The following is a 20,004-nucleotide window of genomic DNA, read 5'->3' as shown; positions in this document are numbered from 1 at the left end:
CAGGTGCAGGTGCAGGTGGAGGTGCTGGCCCGGCTTGGGGTGCTGCAGTGCCCTGCCTTCCTCCAGGCGGAGCACAAGGGGGCGTGGCCCAGACCTGTTGGAGGGGCCTGTGGCTGACAGGTCCTGGGGGCCGGCCTTGGCCTCTCTGCGCTGGGGGTGGGCGGCCCTGTGTCCACCCGGGGAGCAGGTGCTGGGGATCCCTGCCTGCCCCCAGCAGGGCTCCCAGGGCGGGCGGCTCTGACTCAGCACAGCTCAGGAGCTTGGGGGCCCACAGGACCCGCTGAGCCCCTACCCCGCCCCTGAGGCCAAGGGAGGAGGCGGGAGGGCGTGGCCCAAGGCGGGAGGGCGTGGCCTGAGGCGGGAGGGCGTGGCCCAAGGCGGGAGGGTGTGGCCCGAGGCGGGCTCCCTGCTGTCCCCACACTCCTGCCATGCCAGGGGATGCTGGCCCTGGGGGAGATCACCCAGCGACGAAGGGCCTGGGCGGCAGAGCCAGGGGCTGGGGAGGAGGGGTGAGTGTGGGGGGGCGGAGGCGGGTGGGGCTGCGCGCTCACCTTCGCTGCTGACCCTGCGCCAGCGCTGCCCACGAGCCTGCACCCGGGGGGGGCAGTGACCGACCCTGCGGGCAGGGAGGGGTCTCCAGGAACCAGGACGTGTGGAGGGAAAGGGCTGAGGGTCCTGCTCTGGGGACAGCAGGCCCTAGGACAGGCCACGGGGACCGTGGGACGGGGGCTGGGGCGGACGCAGGCCCCTGAGGGAGGTGTTTTCTGGGAGGCAGTGGGGAGGCCACCCCCCACGCGGTCACTTTGTTGGAGCCTCTCAACGCCCTGCAGGGGGCGGGGTCGGCGCCCTCTGGGTCACAGGTGTGGAGCCCTGGGGGCAGTCCCAGGCTGGCCCAGGGTCTCAGCCCCTCCCTCAGGCTCCCCCTGGTGGAGGATGGGAGCGTGGCCGGGAGGCTCCCCGAGGTGTACAAGGTGCTGTCGCTGGTCAGAACCCTGGCCGCCCCTGGGGTAAGGGACTGATGTCCGACTTCAGGGATCTCCATGCAGGCCGGCCGGCCTGAGAGTTCCCAGCCCTTGTGTGGGGCGGGGCCTCCCTGCCAGGCTCCTCTGGCCCAGCCCAGCCACCGACCCACTGCTCGCTGCCTGGGCCATGACCCTCACCTGGGCAGAGAGGAGGCGCGTGGAGGGGAAGAACCGTGGGCGCCTCCCTGATGGACACGGGGCCAGAGCCGCTGCAGGAGGGGTGTTTCATGACCGACAGTTTGGCATCCGGGTGCCGACGTGTGGAGCGCGCAGGGGGACAGCCCCAGTGGCTCCAGCACAGCCCACCCCGCCTGGGTCCCAGCCACACCCCTCCCCTCTCTCCTGCCACCTGGGGGGCCCTTGGTGTCCCTGGAGAACGGGGCTTGGGGGCGGCTGGGGCGGAGACCGTTTCCTTGGGGATGGTGGCTGGGGGCCCACTGGGGAGACGGGCAGAGCGCCGAGGCCAGGTGCCACAGCTGGGCCTTGGCGCAGCTGCAGGGTCAGGGCCGCCGCCCCTACCCGGCTCCACTGGGGACTGAGGACAGCACAGCACCGCCGAGCTGCTATCGACCGGGCCAGGCCTGGGTCAGCAGATCCGTCCCATTGATTAGATGGACGCTGGCCTGGCGGGGCCTGGGGGCAGCCTGTGCTGCGGGGCCCGCAGGGAGAGCGCGGGTTCGGAGCAGTCTTCCCGTCCCACCCCGCAGGGCACCTGGGGCCCAGGGGTCTCTGCCGCTGCCGGGGTCAGTGGGCAGGGCTGAGAGTGGAGGCTGGGCAGGCCAGGCTCCGCCCCCCCACCCCCGGGCGCTGGCTGCTGTGGGCTGCCCGCCGGCCCCCACCCCTGGGCGCTGGCTGCTGTGGGCTGCCCGCCAGCCTCCGATCGATGCGGGAGGGGCCTACGGCTCGGCCCCCATGGACCTCGCCGGCTTCGCTCCCTGCTAATGAATTGGGCTTTGATCCGTCAGACCGCGGCCTCCACCTGCCTGCCTGGATCCGGAGTGGGGTGGGCCTAGCGGGGCAGGGTGGGCCGGCGGCCTTGTCCTGCAGCCCCTGGCTGCCTGGCCTCTGGCTGCCTGGCCTCTGGCTGGGAGCTGCAGCCCTGGGAGTGGAGCCCCCAGCCCCCTTGTGCTTATCACCTTGGCAACGGGACCCCACCTGGGCTGTGGCTCCCTGAGAGCCCCTCCTCCCAGCCCGGCCTCCCTCCTTCCTCCTTGGCTGTGGCTACTCCCAGGGGAGGGGGGCCTGGCCTGGGGGTCCCCTGGCCACTGCCCCAGCTCCTCTCACAGCATCACCCCACCCCCACAGCTGCAGCCACCCTCCTGGGGGTCAGGCCCCAACCCCCCGTGGAGACTCAGGAGCCCCTGACCCCGAGTGGGTGAGCGAGCACCCCAGGGGGCAGCGCCGTGGGGAGCGGCTGGGCAGGGCACAGGCCTGTCCCCTCATCCCCTGGTCACTCACTCACCCATGGTCATCACCACTGTGTCACTCCCCTAGCCAGCACCTCGGCCAGGCCTTGTACCACCGCCGGCGACACCACAGCGGCCGGCACACACCTCACCTCCCGTCCACACTGCTGGCCACCTCGGTCTGCACTCCTGGACAGGGCCAGGCTGTGGGGCGGGTGGGGGCGGGGACGGCCCGGGCTGCGGGCAGGGGCCGCAGTGGTTAACGGTTAACGGCCGCTGTCGGACTGTGCGTCTCCGCCGGCAGCCGCGCGGTACCAAGGCTAATGGATTTTTGAGGCCAGATTGATTTTTCATTAATTTGGTAAAAATCTTTTTCCTCTCCCCTATAATTCTGTCTTAAAGCGCTCCCCCGACAGCTCGATAAGTCACTCTGCCTTAGTGCAGGTCTGGCTCACCCTCGGGCGGGGAGGGGCCCAGCCGCTGCCAATCAGTGCAGGCCCGTGGCCCAGTGGCAGAGGCTGGCTCTGGGCAGCCCTGGTGACCCCGCCCGAGTGGAACCAGCCTGGGTGGGGAGCTGCCGGGCCTCTCTGCCCCAGGTCCTGCAGCCGCAGCCCGGACTCAGCGGCCGCTCCCCGCCTCGATTCACCCAACCCTGGTCCCACCTCCCCCGCTCCTGCCCCTGCTGCCGTGGGGGGTCCCCACCTGCAGAACCCCCCCCCCAGGGCTCCTAGGCCCACCGCCCTCACCAGGGCTGGGTGACCCGGGTGTCACTCCGGTGCCAGCCCCAGAGCCCGTGTCCAGCGGCTTCCTGGACAATGTGCCCTCGGCAATGCCGGGGTCCCTGGACGGCCAGCACCACCCAGGCCCCTCCCTCCCGCTCCGCAGCCAGGGAGCTTGGTAGCAGGGTGGGGCGACACTGGGGAGGGGCCCTTGTGCCATTGCATGATGGACTGGCTGTGGGCCCGTGTTCAGATGGGGGAGGGAGGGCAGCAACTCCGTGGGCCTCTGCCCCGGGAGACCCAGGATCTCCGGTTACGGCGCCCGAGCCCCGGTGGGGACGCTCGGGCCACACTGGGCACCTCCCCACACAGAAGCCCGGGCTCCACCGGGCACCTCTGCCCTCCCTGCCTGGCTTTGGCCCCGCCCACGGGGGGGCCGGGTCTGGGTGGTGCTTGGGGTGCTCCTGTCCACCCAGCGCCTGCCGGGGGACGCTCCAACCCCAGACTGTCCAGATGGTCGCGGCCTTTGGGCCTGGTGTCCCCTCCTGGATGGCAGCTTCAGGCCCGGATCCCTCCTGTCCCCTCACGCCTGGAGCAGGCAGGTGGCTGCCGTGTGGGCCTCACCCGGGAAACCAGGGCCAGAGCCGCTGCTCGCTCTCCCTGCCCGGGCACTGGGCTGGCCCCGACCGCCTGGCCAGGCAGCAGCAGCTCCAGGTGGCCCCGGCCCGCCGGCTGCCCGCCTTCCCTGGGGACCTAGCCCAGGCCCCCTTTACGGGACAACTGCACTGGACACCCAGCCCTGGCCCTGAGGCGGCCTCAGCGGCCCATGGGCACTGCAGCTGCCCGGGGCGCCCGGGTATGGGAGTGGGCTGCACCCTTCTCCCCTCCCCCGACAGGGCAGGGCTGGCTGGGCAGCAGCACGGGGACGCGGGGGCGGGAGGCCCTCCCACCCTGGACCCCACCTCACACCTGCCCCCGGCTCGCCTGCCGCGCCCCCGCCCGCGCTTCCTCTCCCACATTAATCTCCGTCTGTTCTGCTGACCCAAGCTAAACGGAGCTCGCTTCTCCCTCCCGGCAGTTTTCTGTCGGCAAAGCAAAAAGGACCGCGGCCTCGCTCCCCCGCCGCCGCCGCCCAGCCCTCCCCGGCCCACGGCACCTCCCCGTCCCCCAGGGCCCTGGCTCGGAGGGGACCCCTGCTCCCGCAAGGCGCACATCTGCCCTGGGATTCCAGGCGCCCTGGGCAAACTGGCCTGGTCCTTGCCTGTGACCCACAGTGACAGGGACATGGCCCGGCCAGGCCCGTGCGGGCTCCGGCGCCAGGGCCGGGTGGGCACCCCGCTCTCCTGAGAGCCGCCCATCCAGGAAGGCCTTGGCCAGGCAGGCTCTTGTGGCCAAGTCCCCAGGGGACACCAAGCATGCTCAGTGCGGCCCCAGGGCTGGGCAGGCCCCTGGCAGGACGCAGGCTGACGCTGCTTCCACAGCCGCTCCGCCATCTGGGTGGAGGGGCGACGCTGGGCAGCTGGACAGGCAGACCCCTCCCCATGGCCAGCTGCCCTGTGTGGGGGAGGACAGGGTCTGGGACAAGCCCTGGTGGCAGGGGCGGCCCCGAGGGACGGAGGCACAGGGAAAGCGGCCTGTGGGCTGGCGGGTGTGACAGGCAGGAAGCCGAGCACAGCCCGGGGAGTCCAGGCCTGGGGCGCCCGGGACGGGAGGCAGCCGCACTCATCAGGGTCTGCTGACACGGGGCTTCTCCCAGGAGGGCGGAGGTGCACCTGGCCCCCCACCCCAGGCACAGACCCTCACCCAGAGGCGAGGACAAGGCGGCAGGGGTCTCAGGCTGCTCCTCCCCAACCGGGGCTGCCTGAGGATCGGCCTTGATCGGGCAGCAGCTGCCCCCTGGTGGCCAGCCTCGCCCCTCGCTGCACCTGCAGGGCCCGGCTCACTGCCCTCCCTGCCCCTCCTTGGGAGCCCCACCCCAGCCCCTCCCTCCAGCTGCACGAAGGCCTGGACTAGGACAGCCAGCGCCCCCTGTGGTGCAGCAGGTGCAGGTCGGGGAGCCCCTGTGCCCACCGCAGGTGCAAGGGAATGAGACAGCCAGGGGCTGGAGCAGCGGCCCTGGCATTCGGGGTAGACCCGCAGGGTGGAGCAAAGCTGCCCCACGCCCCACCCACCCATTTCCCCGGCAGAAGGGGGGACAAGCGAGGACGAGGGGCTGCAGGGAAGGGCCCCAGTGGGGTCCCTGAGCAGGGGGGCTGGCACCGTGGACACCCCTGGCTCTGTGAGGGAGCCTGGAGCTTGGCTTGGCAGGGCTGGGGCCTGTGGGTCTGTGCCCAGGGCAGCTCAGGGTACAGGGGTCCCGCGGGATGGGTGGACAGGGCAGAGTGTGGGGGAGGAGGCTCCCACCCCGGGGTGTGGGTGAGGCGGCCGCAGCCCCGGCACCGCACTCAGAGCCTCGTGCACCGTGGTGTTTAATGGTGGTCCTGGGGGGGGGGGCGCCGGTCACAGCTGCCCCGGGCGCTCAGGGCTGGGCACCGCAGCCTCCGTGGCGGCCCGGGGCACGGCGGGGCCTCGGGTCTTGCCCCCCTTGCCCGTGCGGCTCCAGCCGAGGAGGCGCCGGGGGCTGGGCGGCGCTGGGGCCGGCTCTCCACCACGCTGCCGCTGGCTCCTCAGGGGCAGGGCTGGCCGCCGGTCCCCCTGCTGGGACAGACACACGCTGGTCAGCTCAGCTGGCCGGGCAGGCTGTGGGTCTGCTGGGGGCTCTGGTGGGGACAGCCGGGCAGTGGGATGGGCACAGCTGTGTGGGGGGTGAAGCCCAGGGAGGGGCTGTGCTGCCCGAAAGCCAAGCCGCGAGGGCCACTCCGCGAGGGCCACCCCGATGAGGGCCACCCCGGCGGGGCACCTGCAGCTCTGGCTCCCGCAGGACAAGGAGGGCGGGGACCAGCCCCTGGCTCACCGCGGCAGGCAGTGTGGGGCCAGGCAGCAGCGACACCACCTGCAGGCTGGCGCCGGCCTCGCCGGCCGCCCTCAGCTGCGCCACCACCTCCGTGTGCTTCCACCACCGGCACGGCTGCCCGTTCACCGACACGATGTAGTCGCCCTCCTTCAGGCCGGCCTCCTGCGGGCAGAGAGAGCCATGAGCCGGAGTGCGCGCCTTGCCCCAGCCCGGGCCGCGGGGCCCCTTACCGCAGCCCGGCCCCCGGGGGCCACCGCCGCGACGAGCACCGGCGAGTCTCCCCGCAGCGTGAGGCCGAATCCGTCCTCTCCGCGGGTCAGGTGCACGGGCCCCACCAGCCGCCACCGGTTCCTAGCCGAGAACACGGACAGGGGTCCCTAGGGGGTGGGCGGTCAGCCATCAGAGGCCTGGCTGCGCCGCACCCCCCAAACTGGCACAGCTGGGCCTGGAGCGCTGCGAGGGTGGGGCCACGGGAGGCGGGCCCACGCTGGGAGGCGGTGCCGTGGGGGCGGGGCCATGGTCGGGGTGGGGCCGAAGGGGCGTGGTCACAGGGAGGTGGTGCCGTGGGCGGGGCCATGGTGGGAGGCGGGTCGTGTGGGCGGGGCACGGGAGGCGGCCGCCGGGTGGGCTCACCAGCCGGTGGAAGAGGTCAGTTCCCTTGCCCCCCGTCAGGCTGGGCGTCCTGACCTCTGGCTTCTGCTGGGTCTTAGCTGAAAGACGAGGCGGAGCTAACTCAGGCCTGGATTCAGCTGGGGGAGCCCCTCCGAGGCGGCCTGCCCTGCCCACGGACCCATCCCGGTCCCTCCCCACGGTCCGCCAGGCTGCCCCCATGGTGCCGAGGCGCGTGTGGGATTCCGTACGAGCGGCGACCTGCACCTCCGCGCGGCGGAACTGGGACCCCTCCCAGAGACCCCCCAGGCCTGCAGCTCCGGGAGCACCGGTGCAGGCGCACCCCCCCCCCCCCCAGGGTCGCACCCCCCAGCCCTGGCTGCTCACGCTGGATGTCGGGGGCCTCGGCCACCTCGGAGAAGTCGTCCTCGCGGTCGAGCTGCGAGTAGCGGGCCAGCGAGCGCCGCAGGGCGCGGGCCACGGCCGCCTGCAGCAGGTCCACCTGGCGCAGCACCCGGCAGAGCGCGTGCAGCCGCAGGGCCTCCTCCTGGCCCAGGATGGAGCGCTTCAGGTGAGCCTTGGCTGCGCGGGGGCAGAGCGCCGTCACACGCGGAGCCCGGGCCCGCCCTCTGGGCTCAGCGCGCCTCGGGGACCCGGGGCGCAACCCCCTCACCCAGCCGCCGGCGTTCCTCGGGCTCCGCGGGGAACACCTGCTCGCTGGACGGGGGCGATCCGGCGGCGGCCGCTGTGGGCAGAGCGGCCGTGAGCCCGGGACCGGGCTCTGCCTGCAGGCGGGCGCGCGGGCGCACGGGCGGGCACTCACGGGCGCCGTCGCAGAGGCCCGCGGCCGCGTGGTAGTGGGCCAGCGCGCGGAAGTGCTCGGCCTTGACCTGCACCAGCGCAGTCCACGAGGCGGGGATGCAGCTGTGGGCCGGCGGCTGGGCCATGGCCGCCTGTACGCGCCGGTACTCGGCCGCCACCTGTCGACAGGCAAGTGGTGGGGTCCAGGCGGCCGCAAGGCCCGGGCCTCCCTGCCGTGCTCCCACCCCCCGGAAGCGACGCTGACCCCGGGCCCCTGACCGGCCTCACCTGGGCGGCCTCCTGCGCCAGGCAGTCGTGGGCGGCCGCGGGGGTGAGCGAGAGGCCCTCGAAGGCGCACTCCTGGGCCTGGGCGGCCATGAGGCGCTCCAGCGCGCAGAGGGAGGCCGCGCTCATGTCCGGGCTGGGCGCCTGCGAGAAGTTCCCGCTCAGGAAGCAGAAGGCGCCTGCGGAGGGAGACGGCGCTCACAGGGGCGCGCCCGCGGCCGCCCGCCGCGCCTGGCCCCGGGGGCTGCCTCACCAGCCGCGCTCTGGAAGGCCCGGCCGGCCAGCCTGGCGCCCTCGGCGCAGCGGCGGTCCTGCCGGGCGGCGATCTGCGAGTGCAGAGCGCCCAGGTTGAACAGCACGCTGCCCTTCTCGAAGGCCAGCGCCCGCTGCTGCGCCGGGAGCCCCGTGAGCGCGTCGTACCTGCGGGGGAGGGGCAGGTCAGGCCGCGCCCCCTCCGGCCAGCGGGGGCCCTCCCAGCGGCCAGCGCTCACCAGTGGAAGACCGGCCCCAGGCTCCGGGCCGGCGCGGAGAAGCGGGCGTCCAGGAAGCAGAGCTGATTGTAGTAGGCCGCGAGCAGCTCCAGGCCGGCCTCGTCCCGGCTGGGGGTCCGCATGGCCTGCGGGGCGGGAGCCCTCCACTCTCACCCACCCAGGGAGCCTGGGCGAGGCCATGCAGGGACCCAGGGCCCGGCACCAGAGCCTCCGAGAGGGGAGAGGGCGCACGCTGTACCCCCGCGGCCCCGCCCAGACACAGGGCCCCGCCCAGCTGAGCCCCCCGCCCGCACCCAGGGCCGCCCACCTGCCGCAGGCCCTCCAGCTCCCTGATCTCAGCCTCATAGGAAGCCCCATCCTCTCCAAAATGCGCAGAGATCAGCTCCTGGGGGGAGGGACAGGTGTGGGCACAGAGCCCGGTGGCTGGTGGGGCGGGGTCACAGAGCAGCGGTGCCCCAGCCCCCCTCCCCGGGGCAGAAGTGGGGCTGGGACTCACACACGCTCCCCTAGGAATCCCCACAGCCACCGGGCGGTAGGTGCCGCCTGAAGGCACGCAGGGGGCCACTTTCCCCGCAGGACATGGCCCAGTCCCAAGCCCCTGCAGGATCCCTGGGAGCCTGCGGTTTTCACCTGGGCTGGCGTGAGCCAGAGACCCTCATGGGGAGAGCCCAGTGGGGCTTCCAGCGGGCCCAGGCCAGTGACCCCCATTCCAGGGCAGGCACGCATCCAAGCCCTGGGCGTGGGCACCAACACACTGGCCGTTTCTGCCACAACCCTGGGGGGCCCAGGTCAGCCCTCCCCGCTCCAGGTCTCATCTGCTCAAGGGGAGTCTCAGGGCAGGTGAGGGCCCCCAGCCCCCCGGGGCCCAGGGCAGGGTAGGGCAGGGTTCCCCAGGGCCCCCAGAGGGCAGGGCAGGGCTCCCCCTGGGGCCCCCAGAGCTCAGGGCAGGACAGGGTCCCCCAGAGCTCAGGGCAGAGCAGGGCCCCCTCTAGGGCCCCCCCAGCCCAGGGCTGCTCCTACCTGCAGGGGCGTGGCCCAGTCCAGTTCCTTGGTCTCCTTCAGGCCCAGGGGGATCATGGGGGCAGTGACGCCATCACTAGGACCAAAAGCGTGGACCCTGCACCCTAAGGCCGGACGTCTGTGCCTGGACGCCGAAACCTCCCTGAGCACTGGGGGTCGCGCCCCGGCCCCCCCACTTGGCCCCGCCCCCACTCAGCCCCACCCCTCCCTCCCCTCGGGCCCCGCCCCAGCCCCGCCCCACACGGCCGCGCACCTGCCAGGCTGGGCCTCGTCGGGGCCGCCGAGCTCCTGCAGCTCCTCCTGCAGCAGCTGCAGGCTGGAGTTGACGCGGCCGAGCTCCAGGGCCACCGTCTCCCTGACCTGGCTGTTGCTGGTGGCTCTGTGGGGTCGGGAGCCCCAGCCCCAGAGCCGACCCGTGAGCGGGGCCCACCAGGCCTCCTTCCTGGGGGCTGTGCGCCTCCCGAGCCCCCCGTGGTGCCCCCCCCGTGGCACCGCAGGTCTGGGCAGGGCTCCTCCAGTGCCCCGCAGCAGCTCAAAGACGACCGCCCCAGCGGGGCCCGGGGCCGTGTGGAGGCCAAGGCAGGGCCCTGGGCCCAGAGAGGCCCCCAGCCTCCCCCACGCAGCCCAGGAAGTGGCACGGCCCCATGGGCCAGCGCGGGAGCCGAGTGCCGGCCATCTGCCCGCCCCCCTCTGCCCGCTGAGCCGCTGGGCGGCCCGTGCCTGGCTCACCGCTGGCTCACCGGTAGAGGTTCTCGGCGCCCGCGCGCATCTGCAGCTCCTTCTCCATCTGCTGCCGGATCCGGGCCCTGTAGCTCTGCAGCCGGCTGCGCCGCGCCTGCGCCGGGGACTCACAGCCCTGCAGGGGCCACAGAGCCCAGCGTCACAGCGCACCCGCAGGCCGCCCTGGGAGCCCGGCTGTCCGGCCCAGCCAGGCCAGGGCAGGGGGTGCACAGCCCTGGGAGACCCACAGAACCCCACAGACCCAGCCCCTGGACACGCAGCTCAGGGTCCAGTGCCGCCCTCAGCCGCAGAGCCGCCCACACCCTCCGACCCCTTAGTCTGGCCCAGCCCCTCTGGGCTGTGGTCGCCCGCTTTCTCACATTAGCCTCTGTCCACAGCCCGCCTGGCAAGGCAAGGTGCGCCTCCTCCAGGAAGCCCACCTTTCCTGCAGGCCCTTCTGAGGCCCAGGGCAAGGCCCTCCCACAGGTGGCTGTGGCTCTGCAGCCCAGGCACCTGGCCAGGTCTGGCTCTAGGGCAGTGCCCTCAGGGCCTGCAGGCGGCAGGTGCACAGCCCTGAGCTGGCCGTGAGCCCGGGCCAGCCCTGAAGGCACTCGGGCCCCTCCTGCGCTTCCTCCCAGCACTGCTGGGCGCCCGAGGTGGCGGAGCCTCACCTGAGCCAGCCAGGGTCTCCCCAGCCAGGTCACCAGCCAGCCCACGGCTGGCCTTGTACGGGGAGACGTGGGCTCACGGCTGGTTCAGGCCAGTTCAGACCCCCGGGCTCGGCCCCTCCCTGCAGGACCTCCCAGGGGCCCCACGGAAGCTCCTGTGCCGCCACCACCTCGGACCATGGCCCGAGCCGACCTCCAGGGCCAGCTCAAGAGGCGTGTCAGTCAGGGAAGGCTTCCCGGAGGAGGGCGCTGGGCTGGGCTGTGAAGGGCAGGGGCCTCCAGTCACCCTCTGGTCCCAGAGCAGACCTACCCGGGCAGACAGCGTGGACAAGGCCATGCCCAGCGCCCGCCCGCGCAGAAGGGGGCAGCCTGTCCTCGGGCGGGGCCGCCCCGGGGAGAGGGGCCGTCACAGCCAAGGCTATTGGCCCCAGCCCAGCGGTCCTGCTGCAGTTCCTGTGGGTTCCAGGGGCTCGGGCCACCAGCCCCGCCGAGACGGGCGCTGGGCATGGCCCCGGCCACAGGGCTGCCCTCCTGGGCGCGGCGGCCACTGTCCCTCCCCTCCCTGCAGGCACCAACCGGCCTGAGTGGCCCCTGCAGGAGCGGGGGCCCCTGACACCACAGTGCCCGTCCCTGCCCTGCACTGGGAGAGGACAGATGGACCATGGTCCCCGGGTGTCCCCACAGGGGTGTGTGTGTGTGGACAACACGGACACAAACACGCCACACCCCTGCTGCTCGGCCCAGGCCCAGCCCCAGCGCAGGGACCGCCGGGCAGCCGGCAGGAAAGTGTGGGCGGAGGTCAGGCAGCACCAGCCCCAGCCCCCACCCCAGCCCGGTCGGCTCTGGCCAGAGCCCTGCCCCCGCAGGCCCCGGCCCTGAGGCCCGCCCAAGGCAGAGGGAGCCTGGGGCGGTGGAAACCCTCTCTCTGCCACCACGCGGGAGGGGACAGGGCATGGGTGTGGCCACGGGGGTCCCGGGGGTGCAGTGGCTGTGGGATCCCCCACAGGGCGGGTGTCTCGGGTTCCTGAGTTCCTCCAGGCAGGTCCCACTCTCGCAGCCTGGCCTAGCTGGGCCACGTCTGGAGTTTCTCAGTTTAAACATTTATTTATTTATTTGAAAGTGTGGAGAGAGAGAGAGAGAGGTCCTCCGTCCACCGGCTTACTCCCTAAATGCCCCCACAGCAGGGGCTGGGCCAGGCTGGAGCGAGGTGCCTGGGAGTCCACAGCCGGGTCTCCCACGTGGGTGCAGGAGCCAGGCACTGGGCCGTCTGCTGCTGCCCAGGGGCATCAGCAGGGGCGAGGCCAGGAGCAGAGCCGCGTAACCCGCTGTGCCCCAGTGCCTGTCCCCGACCCAAGAATCTGTGTGCCCAGGGAGCGCTGGCGTGCAGTCAGGCGGAGGAACCTTGGACTGACCTGCTGGTGACTGCAGACCCCCCGGGGGCCACAGCCCATCGCCCCGGTCTGCGGGGACTGCCTGGGCTGAGCCACCTCACCCAGGGCCCCCGGCCGGCCTGCCCGCCCGGTCATCCCAGGGTGTGGTCAGGACGCAGCGGCCAGCGAAGCCACTGCAGACGGCTCCTGCCCCGTGTCCAGGCTGGCAACCAGCACGGGGCACGGCCAGCGCTCCCCCTGCCGGCCACCCGCAGCCGTGGCGGCCGCCGAGCGGAGACGCACCTGTGGCGCACAGGGACTGGGCCCTCGGGGGCTCTGGTCAGCACCGCCTGGCCACTTGCGTGCCTGCAGCCCAAGCCCCGGCTGACGCCCTCCCAGAAGACCGGAGCCCCAGACAAGGAAGCTGACCGGAGCCAGCCCAGGGGCCCGGCACAGCCCGACGTCCTGGGACTGCGCGCGACCGAGAGCCCCCGGGCCGGGGCGGCGTCTCCCGGGGCCGCGCGGCAAGCAAGCAGCGGACGCTGTCCCAGGCGGCCTCAACAGGTCTCCGCCCCAGCACACACACCGGCGTCCGGGCTACGGGCTTGGGAGGGTCGGCGAGGAGGCGCGGGGACCAACAGCCCAGCTGCGGTGACCCCACGGGACACCCAGCTCCGGGGGGGGGGGGGGCAGGGCGCGGCTCAACGCCCGGGGAGCGGGTCGGGCCGGGTCACAGGCCTGAGCCCACACCTGCCCGAGGGCTGTGGCTCCCAACAGGGAGGCCGCCGGGCCTCAGCTTCCCGCAGCGCCAAGGCCAGGACCGAGAGACCTACCCGGGGGGGAAAGGGTGGGTCCGGGACCCCCACCCAGTCCCCAAGCCCACCTGGCCGCCGCTGCCGGCCGCCTGCAGCCGGCCGATGTCTTCGCCGGCGCCAGGGCCTTCCGGCTTCTCCTCCAGGATCATCGCCGCTCCCGGGAGCCGGTCCCGCTTTCGGAGACCCGCACCCGGCCGCAGCCACACGCGCCGCGGACAGAGCTCTCCCCGGGAGCGGGCGGCTCCGGCGTGCGAAACTTGCCTTTGCCCAATCGGTGGCGGCCGCCGCTTGACGGACGGCAATACCGACCAACCAGAGAACAAAAGAGGCGGGCTCCCGGAGGCCAGCCCCCATCCCGCTCGGCCCGCGGAGTCCCGGGGAACTCGGTTACCCTGGCAACCGCGGACAATGCGCAGGCGCCGCGGGACAGGGAAACCCCGCGTCGCGGTGGGCGCGGAGGTCGGGTCCCGGCCGCTGGCGCCTGTGCGGGACGTCTCGCCGTTGCCCCGGCAACGGGACCCTCTAGGGGACGGTGAGCGGTGGGGACTTAAAACGGTTTTGTCGGCGGACAATGCCTGCTTTCTTTAGGGCGCGCCGCGCGCAGTGAGGCTTCCAGAACCTTCCATAGCCGCCCCTGCGCGCCCGGGCCTCTGATCGCTGGGGCCTGCGGGTCCCGCTCGGGTCCTGCGGGGGCGCTCGGGGGCGCGGTGCGGGCGGCCAGACCCGGCCGAGCGGGCAGGCCCCGACCATGGCCCGCCCGCGTCCGAGCCCCGCGGGCTCGCAGGCCTCCCGCACGGCTCTCTCCTCACGCCCCCTGGCCAGGGCGCATCCTTCCCCGGTGGCCTTGGGGGCCCCTTGCACCCTCCGCCTGACTCGCACCGGCCGCGAGGGACCCTCGGCCAGCGCCCCATGCCGCCTGTGGTCCAGGCGCCGCCGCCTTTGTGCGGGGCTTCCACGCGGGTCGTCTCGGCCCTCTGTGCCCGCGCGGAGACCCCAGCGCTCTCAGCAGCCCTCAGGGTCGCCCGTGTGCCCAGGAGGCCTGGGCAGTGCCTGGGAGATGTGACGGGGGTGACCAGGTTGGGCCGGGGGGCGCGCTGGCAGCTGGCCGCTGGCCCCTGGGCCGGCAGGACCCCCGGGTTTCAAGCATCTGCGGATTCCTTTGGATGAGCCCCGCCACCATGGCTGACCCTAGGCTGACCCCTGGACGCGGGGACACGACCGGGCCAGAGTGTGTGGCCCGAGGGGCGCTCCTGGGCGGCTGGGGCAGCCTGTAGGGGGGGACCGTGTGGCCCAGCAGGTGGACAGGGCGACCTGCGGTCTGAGCGCGCTGGGAGGAGACTCCAACGGCGGGTAGGAGGCGCGGGCCGCGCGCCTGAAAAGTGCTGGCCGATCGGGCCGCGCCAGCCCCCTGCCCCTGCACTGACCTGGGCCCTGGGGGCTTCAGGTAGCCAGGTCTGTCCCTCGGCCACCAGGGCTGCTGCCCGGGACGCGCGCATTCCAGATCCCGCTTTGGGTGCAGCTTCCTGCTGGGAGGTGCGTGGGCGGCAGCCGAGCGTGGCCGGCGGTGTTGCACCCACGTGGGAGAGCCGGCTGGTGGCGCCCAGCCCCTGGCTGTTGTGGGCATCTGGGGCGTGAAGGTCAGTTGGGAGATTCTCTGTCGCTCTGCCTTCCACATAATAAATAAATCCGTAAGAGGAAGAAGGCAAGCAACACCCCCGGGGCAGGAGGGGCAGCTGCGGGGTGGGCAGTCCTGTGAACCCCGCTAGGCTGCCGCTGGGGGGCTGGGGCTGCTGCTGGGCCGTGCACGGGACCCCGCGATGCCAGTGCACTCGCCGCTGGCTTCTTAGCAAACCACCACCCACAAGTCCCAGTGAAACTGCTCGGGATCCGGAGCCCTCTCCCAGTAGGGGCTGAGTTAACAGGCACTTAAGTCGCCTAAAAGGGAAGTGGAGAGAGGAGCTGAGCGAGGGCTTCAGTGGGAAGCCTGTGCCTGTGCCTGTGCCTGTGCCTGTGCCGTGGGGCACCACAGGAGGTTTAGCCCCGGGGTTCCGAAGCTTCTGGGCTGGGGGAGCCACTCCCCTCAATGCGGCGTCCCACAGCGGCGCTGGTCCCTGTCTCGGCCGCTCCACTTCTGATCCAGCTCCCTGCTCGTGGCCTGGGAAGGCAGTGGAGGATGGCCCAAGTCCTTGGAACCCTGCACCCAGGAGCCTGGCCCAGCCCCCAGCTGTTGCGGCCATTTGGGGAGTGAACCAGCAGATGGAAGACCTCTCTCTCTCTTCCTCTGCTTCTCCCTCTCTGTAGCTCACCTCTCAAATACATAAATAAATACATTAAAAAAGTAGGGGCCAGCGTTGTGCTGTGGCCGGTAAAGCCGCCACCTGCAACACCACACCCCATATGAGAGCTGCCCGGGGCCCAGCCGCTCCACTTGCGATCCAGCTCCCTACGAAAGCTCGATGGAGGCAGCGGAAGACGCCACACACGGGAGACTTGGGCGGAGTTCTGGGCTCCTGGCTTCGGATCAGCTCAGCCCTGGCCTTGCTGCCATTTGGGGAGTGAACCGTGGAAGACCTCTGTCTCTACCTCTGCCTTTCAAACGAGTAAATAAATAAAGGATTGCACCGCGTGTGACAGACGAGGAGTTAGTGCCCTGAATGGAAGGGCGTCTAGAATGGATTTTGAAGCGAAGCTAAGTAGGAAAAACGGGCACCGGCGGCCAGCAGCCCAGGCCCAGCCAGGAGAGCAGACGCCACCAGCACTTCCGAGGCCGGAATGTGGGGGCCCCGAGCTGGCCGGGCGGCAAAACGCGGGGTCCACACTGCACCACCGCTGCTGCCAGAGGCCCGGGCTTGCCCCTCCTCCCTCCCCCAAGTGCCCCGGGGCCAGGCCTCCAGCCTCCCTGTGGAGGAACTGCTGGCTACCCGGCCCTGGTGGAGACGGTAGCCCAGGGCAACAGCCACTTGTACTGGAAAGGAGCAGCCCACAAAACCGAAAATGCAGGTGGCCGACAGACACGCAGGAGCATGCGTGAACACACGTGAACGCGCACGTAAACTGCACACACATGGACACTGCGTGCAGACACACTGGTGTACACGCGTGTACACACAGGCACGCGTGCACGCACACCCGCACACGTGTGCACCCACGCAGTGCATGCACGTGTGTGCACTCTCCCGCACTGCCAGGCCCCCAGGAAGCCTTGCTAAGTCAGCAGCCGGCCTGACATTGGGAGGCCGCCTCCTGGAGGCCAGGCCCCTGCTACTATTCATTTATTTACTGAGAGGCAGGCAGACGGCCCGTGGGCGGCTCACTCCCTAAGTGGCCGCGATGTCAGGGCTGGGCCAGGAGCTGGGACTCCACCCCCACCCCCACCCCCCACCCCGTCTCCCGGGTGGCGGCCGTGATTGAAGCTGGAGCCAGGGTTCCCGCCCAGGGAGCCCCCGTGGGATGCCCGCTCCACCGGCCCCACCGTTAAGTACTTTTTAAAAAATTTGTGGTTGCCTTGAGGAAGAGAGAGGGAGCGAATGAGGCCGCCCCGTCTCTGGGCCGGGCGCGGAATTCGATCCAGGTATCCCAGCAGGGAGCAGGAACGCGTTCCCAGGTCCCGGTCGGGGGCGGGGGTCGCGGGGGTCTCGGCCTGCACACAGGAGCCTCGGGAAGCCGGCGGCAGGGAAATGGCAGGGCACAGGGCGAGGCACCCCCGCGCTCGCGCTCCGGCCTCCGGGACCCGCCTGGGTCTCTGTGCGGGACAGGGCCCCCGCAGCCTGCGCAGGCTCTCGGACGGCACTGCGCAAGCGCGGGTCTGGGGGCGCGGCCGCCTCCCAGCTGGGCGCAGCCGGGCCCCCAGTCGAGCCCCCAGCCCCAGAGGAATCGCCCGGCGCCGCGCCTCGCCCGCGCCGCTCCCCCACCTGCGGCACGGGATGGCCCAGGAGGGCCAGTGCCGAGCCCAGCACAGCCAGGACGGGTCGCTTTCCCGGCCTCCCTTCCCGGGGGCGCCGGGAACTCGGGCGTGGGCTGTCGGGGTCGAGCTGCGGTCAGAGCGCGGCCCGGAGTCGCCCCGTTGGCTTGCAGGTGCACTTCCGTAGTGGGAGGGGCCTGCAGGCAGAGCCCTCACCTGGCGCTGCCGGGGTGCCTGCGTGCAGGTGGAGCCCGCCCACCGCGAGCTGACGGGCCAGCTGCCCTCCTGCGCGCGTCCTCGAGGGTGTGTGGGGCGGCACCCAGGGACCCGGGGCCGGAGTCAGCGGAGGCGATGCTTGTCACACGGCCCACAGGTGACAACCATCCAGCCCCTTCAGCAAAGCGCGCACGTGGCTGCCCCCCTCCCAGCCACACGCGGTCCCAGAGGAGGGACAGGCGTGGGTATTATCGGAGGAAAAGTTGAGAAACACTGGGGTGGGTGTTTGGCCTGGAGGTGCAACTGCCCGGGTCCCACCTGGGCCCACCTGGGCTTCATTCCTGGCCCAGCTTCTGCTAACGCAGTCCCTGGAGGCAGTTAGTGGCTCAGGTGACTGGGTTCCTGTCACCCCCGTGGGAGGCCTGGACAAGGCTAGAAAGGGCTACTGAGGACACAGCTCCCAGCGGCACCACTGGAACCGTCCTGAGGAGGGGTGGGCGTGTGGCCCGGCGGGTGCCAGCAGAGGGCCTGGCCTGTGGGTGGTCCCGTGGGACTGCCTGCGCTGTCCGTGAGGGAGGTGGGCGGGACCCCACAGCCTGGCTGCTGGCCGGCGCAGGAGCCCCAGGCCCAGTTCCCCCTTCCCCTTTCCTGTTGGAAGCCTTGTGGCTGTGCCTTCGTGACCAATAAACAGAGAGGCGATAAGCAACTCCCACATTCCAGACGGGCCTGCGTGGCCTGCGTGAAGCCGACTGGTAGGGGTCTTTCGGCACGCGGCCCCTTCTGCTCTGCAGAACTGCTGTTCCTACCCCAGCTTTGTTCTCCACTATAAACATCTGTGCCTGACTGCTAATAAGCAGACACGCTCATCAGCCCGGTCTCCAGTGTCTCCAGTCGAGACGCCGGCTCTTCCAGCCGACGGCTGAGGGCCTCACACAAAGACCCCCCTGGCCTCGAACCCCCAACCCCGCTGCCGATGCTTCCTGCTGCATCCTGGGAGGCAGCAGGCGAGGGCGCTCGTGCTTGGCCCCTCCCACAGGCGACACCCAAAGGGAGTTGCAGGCTCCTGGCTTCAGTCTGGCCACTGCTGGCCATTGTGGGCACTCGGGGAGTGAACCAGCGATCGGAGCCCTGTGTGTCTGTCGCTCTGGTTTTCAAGTAGGTGGAAGTAAACAAACATCTGGAGGAAGCCACGGGGAGACAGAGAAAGTTCAAGGCCCCTTGGCAAGGCAAGACTGGACCTTCCAGGACCCTCGGGGAAGAGGAGGGGCAGCTCGCTGGGACGGGCGGTGGGTGGGGCAGAGCGAGCTTGCAGCTGGCCGGGCGGCCTGGCGCGGGCGTCTCTCTGGTCCCTGGGTCCATCCCGAGAGCAGCGCCGTGGCAAGGAGGCTGGGGCTGGCGCGTGGGCAGCCAGCAGTGGCTGGGCGCCGTCACTGCGGGAAGCTCGCTCCGGGGCACAGCCTCCGCCGAGCCTGGGGGAGCTGCCAGGCTGGGATTCCCGCTGGGCTGGGGGAGGAGCAGGAGCAGGAGGAAGCCGAGCAGGTGGGGTGGTCCGCAGCGGGCAGGCGGGCGGCGGGGTTTGGGGCTGTTGGTGCAGCTCAGGGGCCGAGATCCCCCTGGACACGTTTGCTGCCCCGTCCCTGGGGCCAGCGTGTGAGATGGCTGCCGTGGTGGCCAGATGGCCAGCTGGGAGCAGCGGGCTCGGGAATCCCCGGGAGTTGGTGACTGCCTGTGGCCAGTGTGCAGAGGTCGGCAGGACCAGGTCGGTGGGGACTTTGCAGGCATGGTCTGGGCGGGGGCGGGGTCGGGGGGGGGGCTGAGAACAAGGCTGCTTGGCCCCTATGAGCTGGAGGAGCGGCCACAGGAGGGGACCCGCATCTGCATCCTGGAGGCTGGTGCGGGCCCCGGTGTGGGGGTGTGGGAGCTTGGCACACCGAGAGGAAAGGGCCAGGCAGGGAGGGAGGTGCCGAGGGGCGGCCAGCGTGGGAACAGCCGGGGACAGGCACGGCGACCCGGCGGGTGGCAGGCAGGCTGACTGGGGCCCTGCCAGCAGCACCACGCCGCCGCGGCCTGAGCCAGGTGCTTCCCTCCTGTGTCCCCACGTGCCTCTGCCTCTTTCTCTGCCCCCTACCAGCTCTCCGTGGCCCGCTGGTCTTCCGCCTAGCCCTACCTAGGAAAGTGGCGTGGGAACTGTCCTGTCCCCATGCAGGCGACCTCACTGGCCCCGCCCGTTCCTAGAGAGCCTGAGATGTCAGCACACACATGCAGACTGTGGGCCCCGTGGGGACTTCAGGGACACAGGGCCTTCGCTGTGGCTGAGCATGGTGTGGGAGTCTCCTGTCGCTGTTTCGCACGTGGACTCAACTGGCCCTGCTCTGAGTCGAGTCACCTCCCTCAGAACCACGCAGCGAGGCCACGAGGGCTGCGGGTTCTCGGTGCGGGCAGAGGCTGCCCTTTGCTGGTTTGTGAATCACGGTGGCGAGTGGGACAGGGACGCAGGCGTCAGGCTGGGGAGGAGGTGGGGACGCCCCGTGACCGATTCTGCCTTGTAGTACAGCAACCTAGTTTTTAAAAAGATGGATTTATTCATTTGAAAAGAGGGCAGCAGATAGATACGTGATCAAAAGACGACAGAGACGGATGTCCACCTCCAGGTTCACGCCCCAAACGCCCACAGCATTTCCTGGCCGGGGCCAGGAGCTGGAGCTCCACCACGAGCGGGGGCCTTGGCCCACCACCTGCGGCCTCGGCAGGGCTGAGCGCAGGCGGCAGGTGTGTGGGGGGGAACCAGGCCTGATGGCCGCGCCGGCACCTGCCCCCACCTCAGGTTTTGACGAAAGGCAGAGGGGATGCTGGGCTGTTCAGGAAGGGGCCCAGCCAGAAACCAGGGAGCCCAGGGCGGCCGGTCAGTGTCTGCACTTCCTGCCCGTGGTTCATTTTTAAAGTTTTCAATACCTGTGTTCTCTCTGGAAACACACAGACCATTTTATGAGTATTTTGTTCATATAAAG

General features: G+C 71.1%; 1 protein-coding gene across 9 annotated transcripts; it reads right to left on the bottom strand.

The window, feature by feature from the left end:
• Nucleotides 1-5,598: 5,598 nt before the first annotated feature.
• Nucleotides 5,599-13,378, bottom strand: RHPN1 (rhophilin Rho GTPase binding protein 1). Of its 9 annotated transcripts, XM_070075590.1 has the most exons (15): nucleotides 12,948-13,305; nucleotides 10,047-10,162; nucleotides 9,560-9,685; nucleotides 9,307-9,430; nucleotides 8,594-8,671; nucleotides 8,287-8,411; nucleotides 8,049-8,215; nucleotides 7,799-7,974; nucleotides 7,533-7,689; nucleotides 7,383-7,454; nucleotides 7,097-7,291; nucleotides 6,734-6,810; nucleotides 6,331-6,477; nucleotides 6,101-6,262; nucleotides 5,599-5,844 (listed from the first exon to the last, which is right to left on the bottom strand). In XM_070075590.1, the coding sequence occupies exons 1-15, from the start codon at nucleotides 13,026-13,028 to the stop codon at nucleotides 5,647-5,649; spliced, it is 2,001 nt and encodes a 666-aa protein (XP_069931691.1). In that variant the 5' UTR covers nucleotides 13,029-13,305; the 3' UTR covers nucleotides 5,599-5,646. The 9 variants fall into 9 exon arrangements, with proteins under 9 accessions (XP_069931691.1, XP_051697795.1, XP_051697792.1 ...); XM_051841835.2 differs by having other exon boundaries at nucleotides 5,599-5,841; nucleotides 6,331-6,451; nucleotides 7,383-7,689; nucleotides 12,948-13,372; XM_051841832.2 differs by having other exon boundaries at nucleotides 6,101-6,451; nucleotides 12,948-13,370.
• Nucleotides 13,379-20,004: the final 6,626 nt, after the last annotated feature.

Source organism: Oryctolagus cuniculus, chromosome 6, assembly GCF_964237555.1.
Source record: "Oryctolagus cuniculus chromosome 6, mOryCun1.1, whole genome shotgun sequence".
NCBI lineage: Eukaryota > Metazoa > Chordata > Mammalia > Lagomorpha > Leporidae > Oryctolagus > Oryctolagus cuniculus.
Note: the sequence above shows the minus strand (reverse complement) of the source record. Positions and strands in the feature narration are given on the sequence as shown.

Coding starts and splice junctions, on each gene's coding strand:
- RHPN1 (XM_051841828.2), bottom strand. CDS start 13,028: ATGATCCTGGAGGAGAAGCCGGAAGGCCCTGGCGCCGGCGAAGACATC. Junction 9,686..10,046: donor GGCGCCGAGAACCTCTACCG/GTGAGCCAGCGG, acceptor CCGACCCCACAG/AGCCACCAGCAACAGCCAGG. Junction 7,975..8,048: donor GGCCTTCCAGAGCGCGGCTG/GTGAGGCAGCCC, acceptor CTCCCTCCGCAG/GCGCCTTCTGCTTCCTGAGC.